We start from the raw sequence: 17500 nt of genomic DNA, 5'->3' as shown, positions 1-17500 counted from the left end.
GTCTGTGTGTCTCCGTGTGTCTCCGTGCGTCTGTGTGTCTCCGTGTCTGTCTGTGTGTCTCCGTGTGTGTCTCAGTGTCTGTCTGTGTGTCTCCGTGTGTGTCTGTGTGTGTGTCTCCGTGTGTGTGTGTGTGTCTGTGTCTGTGTCTGTGTGTGAGTCTCCGTGTGTGTGTGTGTGTCTCCGTGTGTGTGTGTGCCTCCGTGTGTGTGTGTGCCTCCGTGTGTGTGTGTGTGCCTCCGTGTGTGTGTGTGTGCCTCCGTGTGTGTGTGTGTGCCTCCGTGTGTGTGTGTGTGCCTCCGTGTGTGTGTGTGCCTCCGTGTGTGTGTGTGCCTCCGTGTGTGTGTGTGCCTCCGTGTGTGTGTGTGCCTCCGTGTGTGTGTGTGCCTCCGTGTGTGTGTGTGCCTCCGTGTGTGTGTGTGCCTCCGTGTGTGTGTGTGCCTCCGTGTGTGTGTCTCCGTGTCTGTGTCTGTTTGTGTGTCTCTGTGTCTGTGTCTGTGTGTGTGTCTCCGTGTCTGTGTCTCCGTGTGTCTGTGTGTGTCTCTGTGTCTGTGTGTGTGTGTCTCTGTGTGTGTGTGTCTCCGTGTGTCTGTGTGTGTCTCCGTGTCTGTGTCTCCGTGTCTGTGTCTGTGTCTCCGTGTGTCTGTGTCTCCGTGTCTGTGTGTCTCCGTGTGTCTGTGTGTCTCCGTGTGTGTCTCCGTGTGTCTGTGTGTCTCCGTGTGTGTCTCCGTGTCTGTCTGTGTGTCTCCGTGTGTCTCCGTGCGTCTGTGTGTCTCCGTGTCTGTCTGTGTGTCTCCGTGTGTGTCTCCGTGTCTGTCTGTGTGTCTCCGTGTGTGTCTCCGTGTCTGTCTGTGTGTGTGTCTCCGTGTGTCTCCGTGTCTGTCTGTGTGTGTGTCTCCGTGTGTCTCCGTGTGTGTCTGTGTGTCTCCGTGCGTCTGTGTGTCTCCGTGTCTATGTCTGTGTGTGTGTCTCCGTGTGTGTCTGTGTCTGTGTGTCTCCGTGTCTGTGTGTCTCCGTGTGTCTCCGTGTGTGTCTCCGTGTCTGTGTGTCTCCGTGTGTCTCCGTGTGTGTCTCCTTGTCTGTCTGTGTGTCTCCGTGTCTGTCTGTGTGTCTCCGTGTCTGTCTGTGTGTCTCCGTGTGCGTCTCCGTGCGTCTGTGTGTCTCCGTGTGTGTCTCCGTGTGTGTCTCCGTGTGTGTCTCCGTGTGTGTCTCCGTGTGTGTCTCCGTGTGTGTCTCCGTGTGTGTCTCCGTGTGTGTCTCCGTGTGTGTCTCCGTGTCTGTCTCCGTGTGTGTCTCCGTGTCTGTCTGTGTGTCTCCGTGCGTCTGTGTGTCTCCGTGCGTCTGTGTGTCTCCGTGTCTGTCTGTGTGTCTCCGCGTCTGTGTGTCTCCGTGTCTGTCTGTGTGTCTCCGTGTCTGTGTGTCTCCGTGTCTGTGTGTCTCCGTGTCTGTGTGTCTCCGTGTCTGTGTGTCTCCGTGTCTGTGTGTCTCCGTGTCTGTGTCTCTCCGTGTCTGTGTCTCTCCGTGTCTGTGTCTCTCCGTGTCTGTGTCTCTCCGTGTCTGTGTCTCTCCGTGTCTGTGTCTCTCCGTGTCTGTGTCTCTCCGTGTCTGTGTCTCTCCGTGTCTGTGTCTCTCCGTGTCTGTGTCTCTCCGTGTCTGTGTCTGTGTGTGTCTCCGTGTCTGTGTGTGTCTCCGTGTCTGTGTGTCTCCGTGTCTGTGTGTCTCCGTGTCTGTGTGTCTCCGTGTCTGTGTGTCTCCGTGTCTGTGTGTCTCCGTGTCTGTGTGTCTCCGTGTCTGTGTGTCTCCGTGTCTGTGTGTCTCCGTGTCTGTGTGTCTCCGTGTCTGTGTGTCTCCGTGTCTGTGTCTCTCCGTGTCTGTGTGTCTCCGTGTCTGTGTCTCTCCGTGTCTGTGTCTCTCCGTGTCTGTGTGTCTCCGTGTCTGTGTCTCTCCGTGTCTGTGTCTCTCCGTGTCTGTGTCTCTCCGTGTCTGTGCCTCTCCGTGTCTGTGTCTCTCCGTGTCTGTGTCTGTGTGTGTCTCCGTGTGTCTGTGTCTCCGTGTGTCTGTGTCTTCGTGTCTGTCTGTGTGTCTCCGTGTCTGTGTGTCTCCGTGTCTCCGTGTCTGTGTGTCTCCGTGTCTGTCTGTGTCTCTCCGTGTCTGTGTCTCTCCCTGTCTGTGTCTCTCCGTGTCTGTGTCTCTCCGTGTCTGTGTTTCTCCGTGTCTGTGTCTCTCCGTGTCTGTGTCTCTCCGTGTCTGTGTCTCTCCGTGTCTGTGTCTCTCCGTGTCTGTGTGTCTCCGTGTCTGTGTGTCTCCGTGTCTGTGTGTCTCCGTGTCTGTGTGTCTCCGTGTCTGTGTGTCTCCGTGTCTGTGTGTCTCCGTGTCTGTGTGTCTCCGTGTCTGTGTCTCTCCGTGTCTGTGTCTCTCCGTGTCTGTGTCTCTCCGTGTCTGTGTCTCTCCGTGTCTGTGTCTCTCCGTGTCTGTGTCTCTCCGTGTCTGTGTCTCTCCGTGTCTGTGTCTCTCCGTGTCTGTGTCTCTCCGTGTCTGTGTCTGTGTGTGTCTCCGTGTGTCTGTGTCTTCGTGTGTCTCCGTATGTGTGGCCATGGTTTCCATCCCTGTATGGTGAGACCATGACTGATGTTATTTCAGGATGGAGGAGAGGAGGGAACACGTCACCAGAAGAGATTGAGGGGTCAAGAGGTCAGAGAAGAGGATGAGAGAGATTGAGGGGTCAAGAGGTCAGAGAAGAGGATGAGAGAGATTGAGGGGTCAAGAGGTCAGAGAAGAGGATGAGAGAGATTGAGGGGTCAAGAGGTCAGAGAAGAGGATGAGAGAGATTAAGTGATGCTTGGCTGAACTGGACCTGCCAGCACTGGGCTGAAATCTTCAGAATTACAATTACATATAAAACTGATTTACAGGATTCCTGTGGCTTTAAACTGGGATGGGTCATACTGGACTGGGTTACACTGGACTGGGTCACACTGGACTGGGTCACACTGGACTGGGTCACACTGGACTGGGTCACACTGGACTGGGTCATACTGGGCTGGGTTATACTGGACTGGGTCACACTGGACTGGGTTATACTGGACTGGGTTATACTGGACTGGGTCACACTGGACTGGGTCACACTGGACTGGGTCATACTGGACTGGGTTACACTGGACTGGGTTACACTGGACTGGGTTATACTGGACTGGGTCACACTGGACTGGGTTATACTGGACTGGACTGGGTTATACTGGACTGGGTTATACTGGGCTGGGTTATACTGGACTGGGTTATACTGGACTGGGTTGGGTTATACTGGACTGGGTTGGGTTATACTGGACTGGGTTGGGTTATACTGGACTGGGTTGGGTTATACTGGACTGGGTTATACTGGACTGGGTTATACTGGACTGGGTCACACTGGAATGGGTCACACTGGACTGGGTTACACTGGACTGGGTCACACTGGACTGGGTCACACTGGACTGGGTCACACTGGACTGGGTCACACTGGACTGGGTCACACTGGACTGGGTTGGATCTGATTTGACATAGCTGAAGAGACATTCAAAATGGGGTTTTAACAGTACCTGTGGCTCTTAGAAGTGTGTGTGTGTGTGTGTGTGTGTGTGTGTGTGTGTGTGTGTGTGTGTGTGTGTGTGTGTGTGTGTGTGTGTGTGTGTGTTCTGACAGGAGGAAGAAGAGTATGAGTAAGAGTGTCAGTGCTGTCAAAGCCAACAGCCGTTTCATACAAGAAGAACCATGGGAACTACTGTCACCCACAGCAGCAGATACCCACACAACCATGCTTTCTTTGTGACAGAGAGTCTCTCTCTCGTAAGAGATGGAGTGTGTTCATGGTGTGTTTAGGAGTAGGTGTGTGTGTGTTTAGGAGTAGGTGTGTGTGTGTTTAGGAGTAGGTGTGTGTGTGTGTTAAGGAGTAGGTATGTGTGTGTGTTTAGGAGTAGGTGTGTGTGTTTAGGAGTAGGTGTGTGTGTTTAGGAGTAGGTGTGTGTGTGTGTGTGTGTGTGTGTGTGTGTGTGTGTGTGTGTTTAGGAGTAGGTGTGTGTGTGTGTGTGTGTGTGTTTAGGAGTAGGTGTGTGTGTGTGTGTGTGTGTGTTTAGGAGTAGGTGTGTGTGTTTAGGAGTAGGTGTGTGTGTGTGTGTGTTTAGGAGTAGGTGTGTGTGTGTGTTTAGGAGTAGGTGTGTGTGTGTGTGTGTTTAGGAGTAGGCGTGTGTGTGTGTGTGTGTGTGTTTAGGAGTAGGTGTGTGTGTGTGTGTTTAGGAGTAGGTGTGTGTGTGTGTGTTTAGGAGTAGGTGTGTGCGTGTGTGTGTGTGTGTGTGTGTGTGTGTGTGTGTGTGTGTGTGTGTGTGTTTAGGAGTAGGTGTGTGTGTGTGTGTTTTGGAGTAGGTGTGTGTGTGTGTTTAGGAGTAGGTGTGTGTGTGTGTGTGTTTAGGAGTAGGTGTGTGTGTATGTTTCGGAGTAGGTGTGTGTGTGTTACATCTCTATGGTCCAATATCTTTCTGTTATACTATGACATCACTATGGTCCAATATCTTTCTGTTATCCTGTCTAGGATCAGCGTGCCGCTAGCGGCACTCCCCCCCCCCCCCCCACTGAAAAACCAGTGCCGCGAAATTCAAAAAAAATATTTTTTTAAAATATTTAACTTTCACACATTAAAGTCCAATACAGCTAATGAAAGACACAGATCTTATGAATCCAGTCAACATTTCCCATTTTTAAAATGTTTTACAGGGAAGACACAATATGTAAAGATGTACATCTATTACCTAAAAACACATTAGCATATTCCACCATCTTTTATTTGTCCACCAACACCAGTAGCCATCACCAATTCGGCTAAACTAAGATATTTATAGCCTCTAACCAACAAAAAAACTCATTAGATGACAGTCTGATAACATATTTATGGTATGGGATAGGTTTTGTTAGAAAAAAGTGCATATTTCAGGTAGATGGCATAGTTTACAATTGCACCCACCATCACAAATGGACTAGAATAATTACAATGAGCAACGTGTTTACCTAACTACTAATCATCAAACATTTCGTAAAAATACACAGCATACACGAATCGAAAGACACAGATCCTGTGAATACAGACAATATTTCAGATTTTCTAAGTGTCTTACAGCGAAAACACAATAAATCGTTATATTAGCTTAGCACATAGCAATTAGCAGCCCAGCATTGATTCTAGCCAAAGTGAGCGATAAAAGTCAACATCGCCAAAAGATATTAATTTTTTCACTAACCTTCTCAGAATTCTTCCGATGACACTCCTGTAACATCACATTACAACATGCATATACAGTTTGATCGAAAATGTTTATATTTAGCCACCAAAATCATGGTTAGACAATGTGAAATGTAGACAAGCTGGTAAAGAAAACGTCCTTGCGCCACTTAGACAGTGATCTACTCTTATACATAAATACTCATAAACGTGACTAAAAAATATAGGGTGGACAGGGATTGATAGACAATTTAATTCTTAATACAATTGCGTTATTACATTTTTTAATTTATCCTTACTTTTCAATACAGTTTGCGCCAAGCGAAGCTACGTCAAAAAACATGGCGTCCTAAGCCACTAAAATGTTTCGACAGAAACACGATTTATCATAATAAAAATGTCCTACCTTGAGCTGTTCTTCCATCAGTATCTTGGGCAAAGGATCCTTTCTTGGGAGAAATCGTCTTTTGGTGGAAAGCTGTCCTCTTGCCATGTGGAAATGTCAACTACGTTCGGGATGAACTGAAAAGCGTGACCAACTTTTCACATCGTTGCAAAAATAAATGTCCCAAAATCGCACTAAACGGATATAAATTGCTATAAAACGCTTTAAATTAACTACTTTGTGATGTTTGTAACTCCTATAACGAGTGAAAAGATGACCGGAGAAATATAACAGGCTAAACTAACGCTTGGAACAGGAGAGGGTCGGTGTCTTCCACGCGCGTTACGCAGCAAGAAAAGACTTGCTAGCTAAAGGTTTTTTTCATTTGTAGGGCCTGTGAACGAGCAATCGAGCCCGTTGGAATCGTCATCACGTAAAGGCATCCAGGGGAAGACGTAAGAAGTGTCCGTATAGTCATAGCAACGACAGTGCCCGTTTAAATGACTTCAGAAAAGTGGCCAACGTTTCTCAAATCTGACTCCATGTCAGGGAAATTGCTGTAGAATGGGCTCTGTTCCACTTAGAGACAAAATTTCAACTCCTATAGAAACTATAGACTGTTTTCTATCCAATAATAATAATAATATGCATATTGTACGATCAAGGATTTTGTGGGAAGCCGTTTAAAAAATTAGCCACATTAGCATAAATAGTCTAAACAGCGCCCCCATCCCCAACAGGTTAAACTATGACATCACTATGGCCCAATATCTTTCTGTTATACTATGACATCACTATGGCCCAATATCTTTCTGTTATACTATGACATCACTATGGTCCAATATCTTTCTGTTATACTATGACATCACTATGGTCCAATATCTTTCTGTTATACTATGCCATCACTATGGTCCAATATCTTTCTGTTATACTATGACATCACTATGGTCCAATATCTTTCTGTTATACTATGACATCACTATGGCCCAATATCTTTCTGTTATACTATGACATCACTATGGCCCAATATCTTTCTGTTATACTATGACATCACTATGGTCCAATATCTTTCTGTTATACTATGCCATCACTATGGTCCAATATCTTTCTGTTATACTATGACATCACTATGGTCCAATATCTTTCTGTTATACTATGACATCACTATGGCCCAATATCTTTCTGTTATACTATGACATCACTATGGCCCAATATCTTTCTGTTATACTATGACATCACTATGGTCCAATATCTTTCTGTTATACTATGCCATCACTATGGTCCAATATCTTTCTGTTATACTATGACATCGCTATGGTCCAATATCTTTCTGTTATACTATGACATCACTATGGTCCAATATCTTTCTGTTATACTATGACATCACTATGGTCCAATATCTTTCTGTTATACTATGACATCACTATGGTCCAATATCTTTCTGTTATACTATGACATCACTATGGCCCAATATCTTTCTGTTATACTATGCCATCACTATGGTCCAATATCTTTCTGTTATACTATGCCATCACTATGGTCCAATATCTTTCTGTTATACTATGACATCACTATGGTCCAATATCTTTCTGTTATACTATGACATCACTATGGTCCAATATCTTTCTGTTATACTATGCCATCACTATGGTCCAATATCTTTCTGTTATACTATGACATCACTATGGTCCAATATCTTTCTGTTATACTATGACATCACTATGGTCCAATATCTTTCTGTTATACTATGCCATCACTATGGTCCAATATCTTTCTGTTATACTATGCCATCACTATGGTCCAATATCTTTCTGTTATACTATGCCATCACTATGGTCCAATATCTTTCTGTTATACTATGCCATCACTATGGTCCAATATCTTTCTGTTATACTATGACATCACTATGGCCCAACACTCTGCTTCTTGTCAGTGGTTTGATAGTATGTCTGGACATCACTGCAGACAACAATGTGTATATCTGGCAGTAGGAATAAAGCACTCTTTTCTTTCTATATTAGCAAATATCTTTCCCATTGGTCAATCTCACCTGTAGAACCTCTGTCGGGTCCGCCCCCTTCCTCCACTCTCGGCCAATTAGGTGTGGACTTGCCACTAGCCCCGCCTTCTCCTACCACCTGTCGCTCTGTAGACAGAGGGGAGTGTTGTCTGTGTTCTCCAAACCTAGAACACACACACACACACACACAATTTAATAAAAATGTTCGACATGAACACAGAACATAACGTCAGATATGTAATTTCCTAGTAACACAACATGTGCTAGCCATATTATAATTACAAAGATAAAGACAATTAAAGTAAATTAAAAAGAAGAGTTGTGGGCAGAAGTTGCTTCCTCTGCATGAACTAATTCATGGGCTACGTACCAAACGGCAAACTATTCCCTACGTAGGGAATAAAGATGCCATTTGCGACTAATGCAATTCACGGACAGAGCCGTGAGGAACTTGACGTTCCTCTTCTCTGTAACGGACACAAGCTGGTCAACAGGCACCACAGCGTTTTCAAAACGGGGTAAAAACGAAAAAAAAAAACTCATTGTTGGATATAGTGCTTCATTCCTTTCCAATCATCTCCCATGTCAACATCTTCCTTAACTATTACATAAAGGGTTGTGTTACGGATGCTACAGACCATGAACACACTCCGTCTCTTACCCCTCAGGCATGGACTTCTGACTCTTCCAGTGCTGCGAGGTGTCAGTGGAGCAGGAGACGTTGGAGGAGGAAGAGCGGTTGTGAGGAGAACGGCCCAGAGCCAGAGAGGAGACCAGAGCATAGTTCTCACTGCCCGGAGACATTCTGGAGGGGGTGAGATAACACAGAATAGACATTAAACCCTCTAACCCAGACCCTAGCCCAGACCCTGACCCAGACTCTAGCCCAGACCCTGACCCTAACCCAGACCCTGACCCTAGCCCAAACCCAGACCCTAGCCCAGACCCTGACCCAGACTCTAGCCCAGACCCTGACCCTAGCCCAAACCCAGACCCTAGCCCAGACCCTGACCCTAGCCCAGACCCTGACCCAGACTCTAGCCCAGACCCTGACCCTAGCCCTGATCCTGACCCTGACCCCTGATCCTAGCCCCGACCCTGACCCTGACCCAGTGCCAGAGATGAGACCAGAGCATAGTTCTCACTGCCTGGAGACATTCTGGAGGGGATGAGATAACACAGAATAGACATTAAACCCTCTAACCCAGACCCTAGCCCAGACCCAGTGCCAGAGAGGAGACCAGAGCATAGTTCTCACTGCCTGGAGACATTCTGGAGGGGATGAGATAACACAGACCCTAGCCCAGACCCTGACCCCTGATCCTAGCCCCAACCCTGACCCTGACCCAGTGCCAGAGATGAGACCAGAGCATAGTTCTCACTGCCTGGAGACATTCTGGAGGGGATGAGATAACACAGAATAGACATTAAACCCTCTAGCCCAGACCCAGTGCCAGAGAGGAGACCAGAGCATAGTTCTCACTGCCTGGAGACATTCTGGAGGGGATGAGATAACCCAGACCCTGACCCAGACCCTGACCCTAGCCCAGACCCTGACCCAGACCCTGACCCTAGCCCAGACCCTGACCCAGACCCTGACCCAGACCCAGACCCTGACCCTAACCCTAACCCAGACCCAGACCCAGTGCCAGAGATGAGACCAGAGCATAGTTCTCACTGCCTGGAGACATTCTGGAGGGGATGAGATAACACAGACCCTAGCCCAGACCCTGACCCAGACCCTAGCCCAGACCCTGACCCTAGCCCAAACCCAGACCCTAGCCCAGACCCAGTGCCAGAGAGGAGACCAGAGCATAGTTCTCACTGCCTGGAGACATTCTGGAGGGGATGAGATAACACAGAATAGACATTAAACCCTCTAACCCAGACCCTAGCCCAGACCCTAGCCCTGACCCTAGCCCAGACCCTGACCCTAGCCCAGACCCAGTGCCAGAGAGGAGACCAGAGCATAGTTCTCACTGCCTGGAGACATTCTGGAGGGGATGAGATAACACAGAATAGACATTAAACCCTCTAGCCCAGACCCTAACCCAGATCCAGACCCAGAGAGGAGACCAGAGCATAGTTCTCACTGCCTGGAGACATTCTGGAGGGGATGAGATAACACAGAATAGACATTAAACCCTCTAACCCAGACCCTAGCCCAGACCCTAACCCTAGCCCTGACCCTAGCCCAGACCCTGACCCTAGCCCAGACCCAGTGCCAGAGAGGAGACCAGAGCATAGTTCTCACTGCCTGGAGACATTCTGGAGGGGATGAGATAACACAGAATAGACATTAAACCCTCTAACCCAGACCCTAGCCCAGACCCTGACCCAGACCCTAGCCCAGACCCAGACCCAGACCCAGAGAGGAGACCAGAGCATAGTTCTCACTGCCTGGAGACATTCTGGAGGGGATGAGATAACACAGAATAGACATTAAACCCTCTAACCCAGACCCAGTGCCAGAGAGGAGACCAGAGCATAGTTCTCACTGCCTGGAGACATTCTGGAGGGGGTGAGATAACACAGAATAGACATTAAACCCTCTAACCCAGACCCTAACCCAGACCCAGACCCAGAGAGGAGACCAGAGCATAGTTCTCACTGCCTGGAGACATTCTGGAGGGGGTGAGATAACACAGAATAGACATTAAACCCTCTAACCCAGACCCTAACCCAGACCCAGACCCAGACCCAGAGAGGAGACCAGAGCATAGTTCTCACTGCCTGGAGACATTCTGGAGGGGATGAGATAACACAGAATAGACATTAAACCCTCTAGCCCAGACCCTAACCCAGACCCTGACCCAGACCCTAACCCAGACCCTAACCCAGACCCAGACCCTGACCCAGACCCAGTGCCAGAGAGGAGACCAGAGCATAGTTCTCACTGCCTGGAGACATTCTGGAGGGGATGAGATAACACAGAATAGACATTAAACCCTCTAGCCCAGACCCAGTGCCAGAGAGGAGACCAGAGCATAGTTCTCACTGCCTGGAGACATTCTGGAGGGGATGAGATAACACAGAATAGACATTAAACCCTCTAACCCAGACCCAGAGCCAGAGAGGAGACCAGAGCATAGTTCTCACTGCCCGGAGACATTCTGGATGGGGGTTACCAGAGAAGAAGGAACATTACATAAATAATTTGGAGATACAGAGAGAAGACATTAACCCTCTCACCCTTCCCCCTCTCCCAAATTCAAAATAACTTTATTGACATGAAAGAAAAAATCTAATGTTGTCAAAGCAGGAATATTTTATTTCCTCCTGCCTCTCCCTCTACCTCTACCCTACCTCTCCCCTACCTTTCCCTCGCTCTCCTACCTCTCCCCTACCTTTCCCTCGCTCCCCTACCTTTCCCTCGCTCCCCTACCTCTCCCTCTACCCCACCTCTCCCTCTACCCCTACCTCTCCCTCTACCCCTACCTCTCCCTCTACCCCTACCTCTCCCTCTACCCCTACCTCTCCCTCTACCCCTACCTCTCCCTCTACCCCTACCTCTCCCTCTACCCCTACCTCTCCCTCTACCCCTACCTCTCCCTCTACCCCTACCTCTCCCTCTACCCCTACCTCTCCCTCTACCCCTACCTCTCCCTCTACCCCTACCTCTCCCTCTACCCCTACCTCTCCCTCTACCCCTACCTCTCCCTCTACCCCTACCTCTCCCTCTACCCCTACCTCTCCCTCTACCCCTACCTCTCCCTCTACCCCTACTCTACCCCTACCCCTACCTCTCCCTCTACCCCAACTCTCCCTCTACCCCAACCTCTCCCCTACCTCTCCCTCTACCCCTACCTCTCCCTCTACCCCAACCTCTCTCTACCCCTACCTCTCCCTCTACCCCAACCTCTCCCCTACCTCTCCCTCTACCCTACCTCTCCCTCTACCCCTACCTCTCCCTCTACCCCTACCTCTCCCTCTACCCCTACCTCAACTCTCCCTCTACCCCACCTCTCCCCTACCTCTCCCTCTACCCCTACCTCTCCCTCTACCCCAACTCTCCCTCTACCCCAACCTCTCCCCTACCTCTCCCTCTACCCCTACCTCTCCCTCTACCCCTACCTCTCCCTCTACCCCTACCTCTCCCTCTACCCCAACCTCTCCCTCTACCCCTACCTCTCCCCTACCTCCTCCCTCTACCCCTACCTCCTCCCTCTACCTCTCCTCTACCCCTACCTCTCTCCTCTACCCCTACCTCTCCCTCTACCTCCCCTCTACCCCTACCTCCTCCCTCTACCCCTACCTCTCCCTCTACCCCTACCTCTCCCTCTACCCCTACCTCCTCCCTCTACCCCTACCTCTCCTCTACCCTACCCCTACCTCTACCTCTCCCTCTACCCCTACCTCCTCCCTCTACCCCTACCTCTCTCCTCTACCCCTACCTCCTCCTCTACCCCTACCTCTACCCCTACCTCCTCCCTCTACCCCTACCCTCTACCTCTCCCTCTACCCCTACCTCTCTCCTCCTCCCCTACCTCCTCCCTCTACCCCTACCTCCTCCCTCTACCCCTACCTCTCCCTCTACCCCTACCTCTCTCCTCTACCCCTACCTCTCCCTCTACCCCTACCTCTCCTCTACCCCTACCTCCTCCTCCTACCTCCTCCCTCTACCCCTACCTCCTCCCCTACCTCTCCCTCTACCCTACCTCCTCCCCTACCTCCTCCCTCTACCCCTCCTCCTCTACCTCCTCCCTCTACCCCTCCTCTCCCTACCTCCTCCTCTACCCTACCTCTCCCCTACCTCTCCCTCTACCCCTACCTCCTCCCTCTACCCCTACCTCTCCCTCTACCCCTACCTCTCCCTCTACCCTACCTCTCCCTCTACCCCTACCTCTCTCCTCTACCCCTACCTCTCCTCTACCCCTACCTCTCCCTCTACCTCCTCCCTCTACCCCTACCTCTCTCCTCTACCCCTACCTCTCTCCTCTACCCCTACCTCCTCCCTCTACCCCTCCTCTCCCTCTACCCCTACCTCCTCCCTCTACCCCTACCTCTCTCCTCTACCCCTACCTCCTCCCTCTACCCCTACCTCTCTCCTCTACCCCTACCTCCTCCCTCTACCCCTACCTCCTCCCTCTACCCCTACCTCTCCCTCTCCCCTACCTCTCCCTCTACCCCTACCTCTCTCCTCTACCCCTACCTCTCTCCTCTACCCCTACCTCTACCCTACCTCCTCCTCTACCCCTACCTCTACCCTACCTCTCCCTCTACCCCTACCTCCTCCCTCTACCCCTACCTCTCCCTCTACCCTACCTCCTCCCCTACCTCCTCCTCTACCCCTACCTCTCCCTCTACCTCTCCCTCTACCCCTACCTCTCCCTCTACCCCTACCTCTCCCTCTACCCCTACCTCTCCCTCTACCCCTACCTCTCCCTCTACCCCTACCTCTCCCTCTACCCCTACCTCCTCCCTCTACCCCTACCTCCTCCCTCTACCTCCTCCCTCTACCTCTCCCTCTACCCCTACCTCCTCCCTCTACCCCTACCTCTCTCCTCTACCCCTACCTCTCTCCTCTACCCCTACCTCTCTCCTCTACCCTACCTCCTCCCTCTACCCCTACTCTCCCTCTACCCCTACCCCTACCTCTCCCTCTACCCCTACCTCTCTCCTCTACCCCTACCTCTCCCTCTACCCCTACCTCTCTCCTCTACCCCTACCTCTCTCCTCTACCCCTACCTCTCTCCTCTACCCCTACCTCCTCCTCTACCCCTACCCCTACCTCCTCCTCTACCCCTACCTCTCCCTCTACCCCTACCTCTCCCTCTACCCCTACCTCCTCCCTCTACCCCTACCTCTCTCCTCTACCCCTACCTCTCCCCTACCTCTCCCTCTACCCCAACCTCTCCCCTACCTCCTCCTCTACCTCCCCTCTCCCTACCTCTCCCTCTACCCCAACTCTCCTCCTACCTCCTCCCTCTACCTCCTCCTCTCCCTACCTCTCTCCTCTACCCCTACCTCTCTACCTCCTCCCTACCCCTACCTCCTCCCTCTACCCCTACCTCTCTCCTCTACCCCTACCTCCTCCCTCTACCCCTACCTCTCTCCTCTCCCTCTACCTCCTCCTCTACCCCTACCTCCTCCCTCTACCCCTACCTCTCTCCTCCTCCCTCTACCTCCTCCCTCTACCCCTACCTCTCTCCTCTACCCTACCTCCTCCTCTACTACCTCCTCCCTCTACCCCTACCTCTACCCTCCTCCTCCCTCTACCCCTACCTCTCTCCTCTACCCCTACCTCCTCCTCTACCCTACCTCTCCCTCTACCCCTACCTCCTCCCTCTACCCCTACCTCCTCCCCCTACCTCTCTCCTCTACCCCTACCTCTCCCTCTACCTCCTCCCTCTACCCCTACCTCTACCCCAACTCTCCCTCTACCCCTACCTCTCTCCTCTACCCCTACCTCCTCCCTCTACCCCTACCTCCTCCCTCTACCCCTCCTCTCCCCTACCTCCTCCTCTCTACCCCTACCTCTCCTACCTCTCCCTCTACCCCTCCTCTCTACCTCTCCCTCTACCTCCTCCTCTCCCCTACCTCTCCCTCTACCCCTACCTCTCTCTACCTCTCTCCTCTACCCCTAACCTCCTCCCCTACCTCCTCCTCTCTACCTCCTACCTCTCTCCTCTCCCTCTACCTCCTCCTCTCCCCTACCTCCTCCTCTCTACCTCCTCTCCCTACCTCTCCTCCTCCTCAACTCCTCCTCCTCTACCCCTACCTCTACTACCTCCTCCCTCTACCTCCTCCTCTACCCCTACCTCTCCTCTACCTCCTCCCTCTACCCCTACCTCTCCCTCTACCCCTACCTCCTCCTCTACCTCCTCCTCTCTACCCCCTCTCCTCTACCTCCTCCCTCAACCTCTACCCCTACCTCTCCCTCTACCCCTACCTCCTCCCTCTACCCCTACCTCTCCCTCTACCCCTACCTCTCCCTCTACCCCTACCTCTCTCCTCTACCCCTACCTCCTCCCTCTACCCCTACCTCTCTCCTCTACCCCTACCCTCTCCCTCTACCCCTACCTCTCCCTCTACCCCTACCTCTCCCTCTACCCCAACCTCTCCCTCTACCTCTCCCTCTACCCCAACTCTCCCTCTACCCCTAACCTCTCCCCTACCTCTCCCTCTACCCCTACTCTCCCCTACCTCTCCCTCTACCCCAACTCTCCCCTACCTCTCCCTCTACCCCTACCTCTCCCTCTACCCCTACCTCCTCCCTCTACCTCTCCTCTCTACCTCTACCCTACCTCTCTCCTCTACCCCTACCTCTCTCCTCTACCCCTACCTCTCCCTCTACCCCTACCTCTCCCTCTACCCCAACTCTCCTCTACCTCTCCCTCTACCCCTACCTCTCCCTCTCCCTCTACCCCAACCTCTCCCCTACCTCTCCCTCTACCCCAACTCTCCCCTACCTCTCCCTCTACCCCAACTCTCCCCTACCTCTCCCTCTACCCCAACTCTCCCCTACCTCTCCCTCTACCCCAACTCTCCCCTACCTCTCCCTCTACCCCAACTCTCCCCTACCTCTCCCTCTACCCCAACTCTCCCCTTCCTCCCCCTCTACCCCAACTCTCCCCTACCTCTTGGTATCCAGTGGCCGTCCATCACTACTAACACTGCGTGGTATAGCTGCGTTTCTCTCTGGGCGTTCAGCAGACAGGGTCTTCCCCCCAGAGCTCCCCAGGCTGATGGCCCGGTTGGGGGTGTGCGGCTGGGGGGAGGCCGTCAGGGACTGCTGGGGGCTACTGGAGGTTCTCTGCCACTTGTTGTCTTTGTTGCGGAACGGGAACTTGTAGTCAAACGAACCACTCTCACCACTCCCCTTATACTCAACCACCGGGATACGGTAGAGCTCAGAGCAACCTCTGTAGAGAGAGAGGGGGGAGGAAGAGACAGGGGGGGAGGAAGAGACAGGGGGAGGAGGAAGAGACAGGGGGAGGAGGAAGAGACAGGGGGAGGAGGAAGAGACAGGGGGAGGAGGAAGAGAGAGGGAGAGGAGGAAGAGAGCGGAAGAGACAGGGGGAGGAGGAAGAGAGAAGAGACAGGGGGAGGAGGAAGAGACAGGGGGGGAGGAAGAGACAGGGGGAGGAGGAAGAGACAGGGGGAGGAGGAAGAGACAGGGGGAGGAGGAAGAGACAGGGGGAGGAGGAAGAGACAGGGGGAGGAGGAAGAGACAGGGGGAGGAGGAAGAGACAGGGGGTGGAGGAAGAGACAGGGGGAGGAGGAAGAGACAGGGGGAGGAGAAAGAGACAGGGGGAGGAGGAAGAGACAGGGGGAGGAGGAAGAGACAGGGGGAGGAGGAAGAGACAGGGGGAGGAGGAAGAGACAGGGGGAGGAGGAAGAGACAGGGGGGAGGAAGAGACAGGGGGGAGGAAGAGACAGGGGGGAGGAAGAGACAGGGGGAGGAGGAAGAGACAGGGGGGGAGGAAGAGACAGAGACAGGGGAAGGAGGAGGAAGAGACAGGGGAGGAGGAGGAGACAGGGGGAGGAGGAGGAGACAGGGGGGGAGGAAGAGACAGGGGGAGGAGGAAGAGACAGGGGGAGGAGGAGGAGACAGGGGGAGGAGAAGGAGACAGGGGGAGGAGGAGGAGACAGGGGGAGGAGAAGGAGACAGGGGGAGGAGGAGGAGACAGGGGGGAGGAAGAGACAGGGGGAGGAAGAGACAGGGGGGGGAAGAAGAGAGAGGGGGAGGAAGAGACAGGGGGGGAAGAAGAGAGAGGGGGGAGGAAGAGAGAGGGGGGAGGAAGAGACAGGGGGAGGAAGAGACAGGGGGGGGAGGAAGAGACAGGGGGAGGAGGAAGAGACAGGGGGAGGAGGAAGAGACAGGGGGGAGGAAGAGACAGGGGGGGAGGAAGAGACAGGGGGGGAGGAAGAGACAGGGGGAGGAGGAAGAGACAGGGGGAGGAGGAAGAGACAGTGGGAGGAGGAAGAGACAGGGGGATGAGGAAGAGACAGGGGGAGGAGGAAGAGACAGGGGGAGGAGGAGGAGACAGGGGGAGGAGGAAGAGACAGGGGGAGGAGGAAGAGACAGGGGGGGAGGAAGAGAGAGGGGGGGAGGAAGAGAGAGGGGGAGGAAGAGACAGGGGGAGGAAGAGACAGGGGGAGGAAGAGAGAGGGGGGAGGAAGAGAGAGGCGGGGAGGAAGAGACAGGGGGAGGAAGAGAGAGGAAGAGAGAGGGGGAGGAAGAGAGAGGGGGAGGAAGAGACAGGGGGGGGGAAGAGAGAGGGGGGAGGAAGAGAGAGGGGGGAGAAGAGAGAGGGGGAGGAAGAGAGAGGGGGAGGAAGAGAGAGGGAAGAGAGAGGGGGAGGAAGAGAGAGGGGGAGGAAGAGAGAGGGGGAGGAAGAGAGAGGGGGAGGAAGAGACAGGGAGAGGAAGAGACAGGGAGAGGAAGAGAGAGGGGGAGGAAGAGAGAGGGGGAGGAAGAGAGAGGGGAAGGAAGAGAGAGGGGAAGGAAGAGAGAGGGGGAGGAAGAGAGAGGGGGAGGAAGAGAGAGGGGGAGGAAGAGACAGGGGGAGGAAGAGACAGGGGGAGGAAGAGAGAGGGGGAGGAAGAGACAGGGGGAGGAAGAGACAGGGGGAGGAAGAGACAGGGGGAGGAAGAGACAGGGGGAGGAAGAGACAGGGAGAGGAAGAGACAGGGGGAGGAAGAGACAGGGGGAGGAAGAGACAGGGGGAGGAAGAGACAGGGGGAGGAGGAAGAGGAGGAGGAAGAGACAGGGAGAGGAAGAGACAGGGAGAGGAGGAAGAGGAGGAGGAAGAGACAGGGGGAGGAGGAAGAGGAGGAGGAAGAGACAGGGAGAGGAAGAGACAGGGGGAGGAGGAAGAGACAGGGAGAGGAAGAGACAGGGGGAGGA

The 17500-nt window shown here is 52.9% G+C and overlaps 1 protein-coding gene across 6 annotated transcripts in view; it reads right to left on the bottom strand.

Moving 5' to 3' along the window:
- LOC129825522 (signal-induced proliferation-associated 1-like protein 1) overlaps positions 1-17500 on the bottom strand; it is a 224658-nt gene that overhangs the window by 26224 nt on the left and 180934 nt on the right. For all 6 annotated transcript variants that reach the window (XR_008754897.1, XR_008754900.1, XR_008754896.1 and 3 more), the window contains exons 15-17: positions 15228-15512; positions 8309-8452; positions 7678-7811 (exon numbers count right to left, since the gene is read on the bottom strand). Coding sequence is in view for 1 of the 6 variants with exons in the window: in XM_055885681.1 (XP_055741656.1) it covers positions 7678-7811; positions 8309-8452; positions 15228-15512 (563 nt within the window). In the remaining 5 variants the exon portion in view is untranslated. The remainder of the gene's footprint in view (positions 1-7677; positions 7812-8308; positions 8453-15227; positions 15513-17500) is intronic.

This window comes from Salvelinus fontinalis, chromosome 27 (assembly GCF_029448725.1).
Source record: "Salvelinus fontinalis isolate EN_2023a chromosome 27, ASM2944872v1, whole genome shotgun sequence".
In the NCBI taxonomy this organism is placed as follows: domain Eukaryota; kingdom Metazoa; phylum Chordata; class Actinopteri; order Salmoniformes; family Salmonidae; genus Salvelinus; species Salvelinus fontinalis.
This window is presented reverse-complemented; position numbering and strand designations above follow the sequence as displayed.